Genomic DNA, 12505 nt, shown 5'->3' on the forward strand with positions numbered 1-12505 from the left:
TGTTAATTTTGAGATCATCTGAGGACTGTACTGAGCAGGTTAAGTTACTTGAGACACAGAATGTCATTCATAAGGTCATCAAGAACTGTGCCATCAGACTTTGCAGAGACTCTTTTGTGCAAAGCACTGGAGAAGAAACTCAAAAAGACAATACGTGAGGCTTCTTAAGAAAAACTTTCCACATTTGGTGATACAGGCAAATGTGCCAAATGCACCTAGTTGATTTGCTGGGGACAGCAAATATTCTAGTGGAGGAAGAGTACAGCTGAAGCTCAGACGGTAGCATTTCTATTGCAAACAGGGCCCTTCCAGTGGAACATGCTTCTGGCTGCCATGGCCACTAAGACATAGAAAAAGATTCACAAATGAATATAATCTATCAAACTCTATTTTAAAAATCAGGAGACAAATCATTGGAGAGATATTTGCTGCTCTTGGTTGGGCTAAGCCAATATAATAAGAAAAAAGTATAATACTACCTAAATTAATTTATAGATTTTGCTCTATGACAATCTAATTGTTGAGGGGATGTTTTATAAGCACTAGACAGAATAATAATAAAATTCATTTAAAAGGGAAAAAAATCCTAGAATCTCAAGGAAAATAATGAGGAAAAAAGCATGAATGAAAGGTGCATAGCATTACCAGAATTCAAACTAGACGACAAAGCAGTAGTCATCAGATTTTTTTTGTTACAGATTAAAAATAGAAAAGAGGATCAGAGGAATATCCCAGGATAAGCAAGAAATAGAAGTAAATGAAAATAGTAACCCAAGTTTGGTAAACCCAAGAATATAAATTATTGGAGGAAGAACTTCATTTTTGATAAGAACTGCAAAGAAAAGTAGAAAGCAGTCTGGCATAAATAAGTATTAGACTAACATTTAATGTGTATTGGGGTTTGGTGAGCCTCCGTAGCATGCTCAGCTAGTGTAATCCCCACGTGGAAGATGCTGAGAAGCCTGGGGCCAGAAATTCATGGTGATATGTAATGGAATGATACTGATTCCTGATTTAGAACACGTGCAGACATTCTGTAACTGGTTTTAGTCTGCTAATCGTGTTGTACAGTGATGGGCTGTTTATTGGCTGCAATGCCAGAGCTAGAATGCATTCAAAAAGCATTAACAGGCCAAATAAAAGCCTCACCCTCATTCCTGCCTGGCCATGTTCCAGTAAAAAGATAGGAAGTGCTAAAAGCCTTCAGTGAGAAGAGAGCCCTCATGCTTTTATCTCCCCTCCAGGATGCCACAATGTGGTGCAGGAGTGCATGGCTCTGCAATGGCTTCTGTCTCTTTTGTGTCTATTCTTTCTTGTTTTAGGTGAAAGATATTAAAGATGGTTATGATCTTGTGAGCTTCAAAAGGTAAGCAGAGCAAGCCATCAGAAGTCTGGGAGCTTGAGTATACAATGGGATTTGTAGGAAGCCAGACAGTGAAAAGTTAAGACCCAAATAACCAGTTTGACCCAATCCAATGGGAGCAGAGATACTCGAATCATTGGACATGCTACATCTGGAAATGAATTTGATGGGACTGTTGGTATGTAGAAAATGCTTTAAGTTTGAGCTAGTACTGCTCTGGTAGATTGAATCCAGAATCTTCCTATATGTGCCATATACTAGCAGGGCATAGCTGGCCTCAGAGCCAGGAAAAGTGCAAGTCCCATCTCTGACACAAACTGGTTGTATGATCCTGGATTACAGAAAAAATACCTATCTGCATTGATGAGCAAGTTTCCTCATCTGGGAGTTCCCCATAGCAATGAAACCACAAGCCCTTTCCCTATCCCTACAGCAAAATAAACTCAAAATAGATAACCAGGCTGAATTTTTTAAAAGGTCACATCATTTTTTAAAAATTATAAAATAAGGAAATTGAGTATCTTTCACAATTATGGCTGGGGGGAACTCTTATCAAAAGATAGAAAAGATCATAAAGGATGAAATAGATAATTTTGGCAATTAAATAGTTTTTGAACAAATAAAACCAATAAAAATAGAATTAAAAGAAAAAATATAGTCTGTTATCTAAGATATGAAAAGCTTGCAAAAGATTTGTAACCAATGAATGAAATATGAATATGATAGAAATATGATATTAAAACAAATCACTAATAGTAAGAGAAATGCATGTTAAAGCAGTTTTGAAATTCAAGCAGTCAACAATCAACAAGCACGTAAGTACCTACTATATGCCAAGAACTGTGCTAAGAATTGAAAATACAAAGACTTCGAGGAACTTACGTTGTGATGCAAATCTATCAGAGTAACAACTCTGATGCCAGAATTCTCTGAATTCTTGTTTGAAGTTGAAGCAAAGTGAGGTACTTGGAAGTCACTGAACATTAAATTCAAGTACACAGTGGCACTTAGTTTCTCTAAACTTACTTGAGGAATGTGCTGGTAAATGTTTAAAAACTGGCTCTCTAAAGGAAAAAAAATGCTTGCTTAAAACATTTTTAAGTTTAATCTGCATTATTAACATTTTCTTTATCACTTTCTTGAGTCTAGGCAATCAACCAAACAACAAATCAAGCTCTGATTTGTAGTGTTTGGTGATTTTCCTGCTATGTTTACACTGAAAATTTAATAATCAGCTCTCTCAAATGGTTCAACCTGACTACAGGATATAATTGCAAGCCTCCATGGTCTCCACATAGAAATCTATTTTGTTAACAGGGCAGAATAATAATACTAGTGGGATTCAAAAATATACCACGTGTAGATTCCACTTGGCTGAGGCTTTTTATGGCCGTAGAAGACCAGGAATGGCCCAATGTTGGCAGGAAGGGGAGAAGGGTAGGAATGAAGTTGCCTTGGAGAACCTGGAGCCAATTAAGTAGGCCAGTCAGGTCCCTGGAGCAGCTTTGTCTTCTTTTAGGTAAAGCCTCGCCATGTTGTAGGTGAAAAGAAAGAAGCTACATTAGAGAAATGTTGGTACTTTCACAAGATGTATAGGCAAATACAACACACACAAAGCAGATGAAAGGTAAACTTGGGGTAGGATGGGAAGCACTAGCCGTTGAGGAGACTAAGAAAGGACATATGCAGAAGATAGTGCTAGAGCTGAACCTTGAGGGAAACTGGGGATTCCAAAAGGTAAAGATGGGTAGAAAGAACAGTCAAGGAACGGGTGACGGCCATTGTGTGAGGAATAGCAAAAAGTGTGTGAAAGAGTAACATGTAATAAGGATAGAAAAGTGGGATACAGCCAGGTTTTGAAGAGCTTCAGATACTTTAAAAAAAAAAAGGAATCAATATTTGATCCTACAAGTGAGAGGTAGCCACTAGGGTGATATAATCAAATCTGTACTTTGGGAAAATCAGTTTGGTAGCTATGTGGAAAATGGATTGGAAAGGGGAGAGATCTGAGGCAGGTAGACAAATTAGGAGGTTAGTGCAATAGTTGAGATAAAGTAATGAAGGCCTAAACTACTGTGATGGCTCTGTGAGTGGAGAGAAGTAGATCAAGACATTAAGAGATGTTGTAGAGACAGAAACACAAAGACATGGGAACTGATTGGACATATAGAGTAAATAAGAATGTGGAATTGAAAGTGATGCCAAGGTTGTAAACCTGGATGAATGGAATTTGAGTGGTGTTATCAATGGAACAGGGAAATATGGAAGAGAGCAAAATTTTGGAAAAAAGAAGTTAATAAATTCAGTTTAGGATATGTTGGGTTTTGGATACCAAAAAAGCATCTCAGTTTGAAATGTCTACTAAGCAATTGGTGATGTAAGACTGATGCTCAAGAGAAAGACTAAGGCTAGAAGTATAAATCATCTGCATAAAGATGAACCCATAGAGCTGATAGGGTTACCTAACTCCACGCAAACTGAAGAAGACAATAAAAGATGTCAGTCAATGTCAGAGGGAATACAGGGAGAGATGCACCTTGATACACTGTTGGTGCAGCTATGAAGTAATTTCATTCCAAACTTCATTTGGAATCATGGAACAATGACAATGTCATTTTTTTCTCCTACTCAATAACTATGGCTCTCAGAGGCAGCTACGTAGTGCAATGGATAGAACACCAGCCCTGGAGTCAGGAGGACCTGAGTTCAAATCTGGCCTCAGACCAAACACTTGATACTTACTAGCTGTGTGACCCTGGTCAAGTCCTTTAACCCTAATTGCCTAAAAAAGAATAATTATGCCTCTCTATTAAACATGCCTGGAGCTGAGAGATGGAGTGTCTCATTCATAGAATAGCAAGGAGGGCAGTGTCATTGGATCTGAGAGTACATGCTGGGTGGGGTAGTGGTAAGTTATAAGAAAACTGGAAGCACTGGGGAGGACCAAGGTTATGAATGGACTTAAATGCCAAACAGGATTTTGTATTTGATCTAAGAGGGATTAGGAAGTCACTGGGTTTTTATTGGATAGGTCAGACTTAGGCTTTAGGAAAATTACTTTGGCAGCTGAACTTTGTCAGGTAGCCTAGAGTGGGGAGAGACCTGTGGCAGGAAGATCAGGCAATAGCCCAGGAGTGAGGAGATGAGAGTTTGCAAAAGCATGGTGGTAGTATCAGAGAAGAGACGGGGGATTCAAGAGATGTTGCAAAGATGAAATCAACAAGCTTTGGCAACAGACTGGACATTGTGGGGGTGGGGGTGCAGTGGGCTGAGAGTTAATAAGGAATCATAGAAGACACGAGGTTTGAGCCTGGAGGACTAGAATGATGTGGAGGACTGGAATGATATTAACAGGGAAGTTTGGAAAGGGGTATGTTTTAGGGGGAGAGACAATTAGTTCAGTTTTAGATATGGTAAGTTTAAGATATCTGCTATACACCTAGTTTGAAATGTCCAATAGACAGATGGAGAGTTGAGTCTAGAAGTCAGCTAAGAGGTCAAGGCTGGAGAAGCAGATTTGAAAATAATCAACATTGAATAAGTGAAGTAGAAAAAAGGATAGGGCCTAACACAGAGACCTGAGACCCACAATTAGTAGATATGACCTGGATGAAGAACCAGTGAAGGAAACTGAAAAGGAATGGTCAGATAGGTGGAGGAGAACCAGGAGAGTGTGATATCTGGAAAACCTAAAGAGAAGAGAGTATCGAGGAGAAGAGGGTGACTATAATGCAAAGGCTACAAAGATGTCAAGAAGGATGAGAATTGAGAATAGAGTCCAGGAGTGGGCGACCTTTGGCCTCAAAGCCACATGTGGCCTTCTAGGTCCTTGGGTGTGTAGCCTTTTGACTGAACCCAAGTTTTATAGAACAAATCCTTTTATTAAGATGATTTGTTCTGTGAAGTCTGGATTCAGTCAAAGAGCTGCACTTAAGGACCTACAGGGCCACATGTGGCCTTGAGTTCCACAGTTTCCCCACTCCTGGAAGAGACCATTGGATTTGGCAATTGAGAGCTCATCGGAAGCTTTGGATAGAACAGTTTCAGCTGAATGATGGAGTCAAAAGATAGAATGAAGACAGTTAAGAGGAAAATGAGAGAGGAAGCAGAGACAGCTATTGTAGATGGCCTCAAGAAGTTTAGTCACAGAGGGCAGAATAAATATGGGTTAATAGCAAGGATGGAAGGATCAAGTGAGAACTTTTTTTTTGAAGGATAGCAATGCCATCAGCATATTTGTAGGCAGTAGGGAAGAAGCCTAAAATGGAAGATGGAGAGACTAGCAGAAGATAAGTGAGAGAGTGGGGATGATAGGCAGTCTGCTGAAGGAGATGAGATGGAATGGGATCCCTTGTGCAGGTAAAGGGGTTAGTCTTGACAAGGTGTAGGAAATAGCTCTTCATGTGAGACAAGGATGAAGACGGAGATAGTGGCAAAATGCATATGAGTGATATATGATGAAGAGAGAGAGAAGGAAGCTCTTGGCAAATGGCTTAAATTATTTCAGCAAAACATGGGCCGAGATTCTTAGCAGAAAGAGTGGAGCAGGGTGAGCCATCACTTCCTTTAAAACACAATGTAAGCACTATCTTCTACTAGAAGCCTTTCCTGCTCTCCCCAACTATTAGTGCCCTCTCTTCCTAACTTGTATTTAATTAACTTATATTTATCTTGTCTTTATCCTACATATACTTGCATATTGTCTTCACTGATACAATACAAGTTCCTTGAGATCAAGGATTGTTTTATATTTTATCTTCATATCCCCAGTACCTCATACACCGCCTGGTACATACATGGCACTTACTATGAGTTTGTTGATTGATTTACCAGTAAGATGTATGTTAATACTAGGAACAATGAATTTGAACTGATATTTTCAAAGTTCCCTTTGCAGGTCAGCAGGTTTGTGTTAGGAGTACAGCTATGCTCATGAGATACAGTAACATTGTCTGGTCTGCACAGAAATTGAACCCATAATCTCATCATAGTACTTCCACCTATTAAGTTAGTAATGCAAAGTGCAAATATGAGATTGGATAACACAAATCATAGACAATTTGTCTGGTGGTTGTATTTCTAAATCCTAGAACTCATTTTTCTCGTCTATCCTCTCTGGATACCATCTGCAAAATAAGAAGGCTGGACTCACTGGCCTTGTGAGGTCCCTTCTGACTCTAAATCTATGATCTTACATTGCCATTGTGCCACCAATTTTAACTCTGTCTAGACAACCACCTAATTCTTAGTCAATCTAATTGTATTATTTTCTAGTCCACAATAATTGTATGCATTCTTAAATACTATTAGAAGAATAGCATTATTCTTCTCCACAATAATATGAGATCTTTTATCAAAAGTTTTTCTAAAATCTAGGTATACTATATGTATATATATAGTTCCCACTTTGGGAACTCTTTGGCCAAATCAAATTATGGCAAAACACTTAGGTATGACAGGGTTATGGAACCATAATCCTAACTGGAAGGTTCACATTTTAAACTGATATCCTTTAAAAGATTTAAAGAAATAGTGCTTCCTAACTGAAATCTAGTAGAATTTGTTAGGGGAAAAAAAAAAGAAATACTAATGCCAAAAAAAGATTCGAAATTAATTTTAAAAGAAAAAAATTTCTAATTAAATCTTTACATTATCATTACTCATAAGGTTGGTCTCAACAATAGTCTTGCAAAAATTTTATTTACCTCTTGATCTTCATTCATTATGTAATATTTGCACCCACTGTTCCCTTTCATTCATGCTCAAATTTATCAGGCACTAGGAAGACATAAAAATCATACCTTTGAGACTGGTGGAGGTGCCAAACCAAGAAACGAATATATAATATTTTCTTCTTTTGCAGAGAAGAAAGATTCAAAATCCTTAAATAAAAGAAAAAAACTGGTCAAAGTTTATTTGCATATTTATGAACAAATACCTTATATTTAAGAAGCTAGTGTAGTGGAAAGAAGACCAGCCTCAGAAGTAAGATTTGACTTCAAATTCTCTCTCTGTAAAATGACTGGGCAACCTGAGGTAAGTCACTTAATCTCTTGGTGTCCCAGTTAACTCACTAAAACTATAAAGCTGGTCTGAATTGGTTAAGGAAATTTACTCACCAGGAGCCCCTACAGCAATAATCTCAGAGCTTTTTTTGTTATTATTTCTGCACATTTACATTCAAAGAATGAAAATCTACTACATTTTAAAAGAAAGGAAGACATCTATAATGATGAGAGTTAATCCTGAGTCTGCTATCTATACACAGACAACTGACTCATTAGAGCCAAGAAAAGAATTTATTTTTAAAAAAAAGGAAAAAATAATAGTGTGAGAAAAAAATATGCCACCAAATTAAGATTTAGTACTGAATTATTTAGGCAAATTATTGAAAATCAAAAATTGGAAATGAACAACAGAAATGACACCAATACTAACTTTAATGTTATCCAAAAGTTAAACCAATGAAACTAATTGCAACAAAAAAGTTACAAAAATGATTTATTCAGCAAATATTTGAACTACTTGCCAAACTGAGAAAGATGTCTTCCAAAGGCAGCATTGGTTTAGAATATAAATTCCTTTCTAAAATCTCAAAGCTGGTTGACAGTTATGAGCAGTATCATCTCACAGAAGTGGAGGATAAAACCAGTCTAAAGAAAGCTTGACAGGATATTCAGCCAAGCAAAGTCATCCCAATAATATTCAAGAATTAAAACTCAAAAAGTACTACAAACAGAAAAAAATGCAAAAATTTTTCAAAAATCATTATAATAAACTATGTTTTCCATCAAAGAGAGTAGAACCACATTGTTTAGTGTTCTACTCAACCAAGGAACTAAAAATGGCATTAAAAAAAAAGGTAGAAAAACAGCCAGAAAGGATTAAGTGTGTATAAAGATTAGTGCTAGAGCCAATACAATTGTGAGCGCATTGCTGTTGGTGTTGGTGGCAGTGTCCCACTCTCCAGTGACCTCAATTTACAAAGTATCTAAAAGAGAGGAGGATAACAAATGCATGGAGAAATAAATGGATCTTACTTATTTTTTTTTTAAAAAGTGAGAAAAGATCAGCAACTACCCACCTATATCTCCAAGCTTTGCAAAATTTCAATGAGGACCATTTATTTACACACAAATTGAGGACATTCTGAATGAGGGTACTAGCAGGACACAATATTCAATGTAGGACCACCTTGTTACCATCTCCCAACTGCCTGAAAGATGTAGTGAATATAAAATCCCTTTGAGCATACTGTTTGTTGACTTATGAAAAAGTGTTGTACTTGGTACAATAAAATGCTCTTGGTAGAACAGAGGCTGTTTTACAAGCTGTGTCACATCTATATATTTAACCCAACAATATCCTCAGAGATATAGAAGAAGAAAAAGGTCCATAAATAAAAATACTTTTAGCATGTACAAAAATACGCATATGTCTTTTCACAGCAAAAAATGGAAACTAAGGGGTTGGCCACCCATTAAAGAATGTAATATTGTTATACCACAAGAAATTACGTAATTGGCAGTTTCACAGGAAACAGGAAGACATGAAAGAAGTGATATGGAGAAAATGGAGCAAAACCAAGATAATGTCTACAATGACAACAACATTACAAACAACTTTGAAAGACTTGAGAGTTCTGAGCCCTGCGATGACGAACTCTGATGCCAGAAGGCTAAAGATAAACCAAGTGGGTAGCCTCTCCTGACAGAGAAGTGACGGACTCAAAATGTATAAAGAAACATTTTTTTATATGACCAATGAGAGAATTTGTTTCACTTGGCTATGTATATTTGTTATAAGGGTTTTCTTTTCTTTTTTTCTTTTGTTCATTGTGGTAAAGAAAGTAGAAAATAGAGAAAATAAATGCTTGTTAATTAGAAAAAATAACAAAATTAAATGAAAAGAATAAACAAACAAAAAAGAAGCCCCTTTCTCACTTGTTAAAATGTTACCTCTTCCTGCTATCCAAGCTATATAGGGAATTAATACAAATATATAACACCAAAATCTATAGAAAAGTGGTTAAACAATATGAACAAATGGTTATCAAAAGAATCACAAACTATTAGTAACTATATGACATGTTGCTCCAAAATATTAAAAACAAAAGAAATGCAAATCAAAACAACTTTGAGGTTCTACTTCAAACCCAGCAAATTGGCAAAAATATCAAAAGATGGGAATAGTCTGTTCTGAAAAGATGATGGAATGATAGATACATTAAGACACTATTGGTGGAGCTGTGGGATTGGTCCAAGCATTATGGAAAGCCATCTAAAATTATGCCAAGAAAGTGACTAAGATGTCTATATATACACCCTTTGACTCAGACATCGCACTATTAGGCACTTATCCTATGAAGGTGAAAGATACATCAAAATATTTATTGCAGCATTTTCTATAGTGGCAAAGAAATGTTAAAAAGTAGATGTCCATTGATTGGAGAATGGACAGACTGTGATACATGAATGTAATAAAACATACTGCTTCTTCAGAAATAAAGAATATGGGGCAGCTAGGTGGCGCAGTAGATAGAGCTCTGGCCTTGGAGTCAGGAGGACCTAAGTTCAAATCCAGCCTCAGACAGTTGACACTTACTAGCTGTGTGACCCTGGGCAAGTCACTTAACCCCAAATGCCTCACCAAAAAAAAAAAAGAAAAAGAAAAAAAGAGAAAAAAAGAAATAAAGAATATGCAGAATACAAGAAGGCATGGGAATACGTATGAATTAATGTAAAGTGAAGCCAGCAAAACTAGGAAAACAACATATACAATGAATACAACATATATAATGAATACATATATAATAAATATAATGAATACAATAGTAATGCAAATGCAAAGAACAGCAACAACAAAATCAAAATGACTAAGCTTAGTATTGAAGAAATAAAAGAATATACTTCTCTCTCTTCTTTTCAGAACTAGGTGACTAGATGGATTTCTCAAATATTTAAATGTATCTGCAAACTCATTTATTTGAAAATACATGTTGTGGGGGAAAAAAATCCTATGCTATGTGTTTTGGGTAGAAGCCTGCCAGAGGTGATTTTATTAATTCAATTACCCCAATCTGAAGAACCTATGCTTAGAGAGAAAGAAAATCCATCCTGCCTTTGAAAAGTCTTTCTGATAACAGGCTGTTCTGACACAATTTTTAGTATTCCCAAATAGAGACATAATTTCATAGTAATATAAAACAAAGTTCCAAAGTCATGTTAAAATCCAGTTAACATTATGCTTCATCAAACAGAATAAGTTACTTATTTTTGGCACACCTCAGAGAACTGTCTTCCTAATACCATGGAATCTTTCTTTTCTTTTTTTTTCCTTTAAAAATATTATTGGGGGAAGAGGCAAGATGATGGAGTAAAGGCAGAGAATCACCTTAACTTTCCCAAACTCTTCTCCACATAACTTTAAAATAATGCCTCAAATTGAATTCTGGCATGGCAGACCAAAAAAAAAAAAGGTCGAGGTGAAACAATTTTACGTCACAGGACAACTTAAGAGGTCAGCAGGAAATGTTTCTCTTAGCTGAGGGGCTTGTCCTAGAGCCCAGCATGTACCACAATACGGTGGGGGGGAGAGGGGAGAGAAGGGGAGAGAAAAGAAGGGAGTTGCAGAGCTGGTCACCAGCAGCAGACCTTGGAGGCAGTTTATCAGTAGCATCAGCGGCTTTGGAAACTTTTGACCCATAGATAATAAGGAAAACTTCAGAAGAGAATTACAGAGGACCCCTTGCTGTCACTGAGTGCAAGACTCAGTCATGTTGCCCATATGCAGGTCTGGGTAGCAATCCCAGAGTTAGGAGGAGCACTACCTCAGAAGCACTTGGGGCTGCAGAGGTGGAGAGGGCCTGGTCACAGTTCCAGGGTAGAAAAGACTGCATGTGGTTACACACAGACTAGAGAACAAGCCAGGAGAACAGTGGTCATACCTCTACTTAGACCAAACCACCTAGGAAGAACCAAAACCTACAGATTTCCAGAGCTAGTTCTGAAAACTACAGCACCAAAAAAAAAAAAGGAAGCTTGGGACAGTGTCCCCTCCACCCAGGAGCAAAGCCCAACTTTAACATAAAGTTATGTCAAGAAATAGGCTGGAAAACAAGCAAACAAACAAAAAGAACTTGACCATAGAATGTTGCTATACTGACAAAGAAGATCAAGCCATAAAACCAGAAAAATGTAATGAAGTCAAAACAGCTACATGCAAAGCTTCAAAGAACAATGTGAATTAGTCACAGGCCAAAAAAAAAATTCCTGGAAGAGCTCAAAAAGGAGTTTAAAAATCAGAGAGGTAGAGGGAGAATTCAGAAAAGAAATAAAAGTGAAGCAAGAAGATTATAAACAGAGAGTCAACAGCTTAGTAAAGGAGGCACAAAAAAAGAATGAAGAAAATAACATATTAAATGGTAAAAAAGGCACAAAAATCTAATAAAGAGAACTCAAAAAGTAGAACAGACTGAATGGAAAAAGAGGTACAAAAAGTAACCATAGAAAATATTTCCTTAAAAATTAGAATTGCACAACTAGAAGCCAATGACTCCATGATACACAAGGAAACAATAAAACAAAGTTAAAAGAATGAAAAAATAGAAAATGTGAAATATCTCACTGGAAAAACGACTGACATGGAAAATAGATCCAGGATAGATAATTTAAGAATTGTTGGACCATGTAAAATCCATGATCCAAAAAAAAAAAGAGCGAGAGCCTATTATGTTTCAAGAAATTATCAAAGAAAACTGTCCTGATATGATAGAACCAGAGGGTAAAATAGACATTGAAAGAATCCACTAATCACCTCCTGAAAGAGTTCCCAAAATGAAAGTTGCAGTAATATTGTAGCCAAATTCCAGAGCTCCCAGGTCAAGGAGAATATACTGCAAGCAAACAGAAGGAAACAATTCAAATATCACAGAGCCACAGTTAGGATAACACAAGATTTAGCAACTTCTACATTAAAGGAGTAGATGGCTTAGAATGTGATATTCTGAAGGGTAAAGAAGCTAAGATTACAACCAAGAATAACCTTTACAGCAAAACAGAATATAAACTTTCAGGGAGGGAAATGGATATTCAATGAAATAGAGGACTCTCGAGCATTCCTGATAAAAAGTTTGGCGATGAA

The 12505-nt window shown here is 36.8% G+C and overlaps 1 protein-coding gene across 1 annotated transcript in view; it reads right to left on the reverse strand.

The window, feature by feature from the left end:
* The window catches only part of SH3BGR (SH3 domain binding glutamate rich protein), an 89223-nt gene that overhangs the window by 33617 nt on the left and 43101 nt on the right, over positions 1-12505 (reverse strand). The window contains exon 3 of the mRNA XM_020973849.2: positions 7165-7245. Coding sequence (XP_020829508.1) covers positions 7165-7245 — 81 coding nt within the window. The remainder of the gene's footprint in view (positions 1-7164; positions 7246-12505) is intronic.

Source organism: Phascolarctos cinereus, unplaced genomic scaffold, assembly GCF_003287225.1.
Source record: "Phascolarctos cinereus isolate Bilbo 61053 unplaced genomic scaffold, phaCin_HiC Scaffold_726;HRSCAF=1367, whole genome shotgun sequence".
Lineage (NCBI taxonomy): Eukaryota > Metazoa > Chordata > Mammalia > Diprotodontia > Phascolarctidae > Phascolarctos > Phascolarctos cinereus.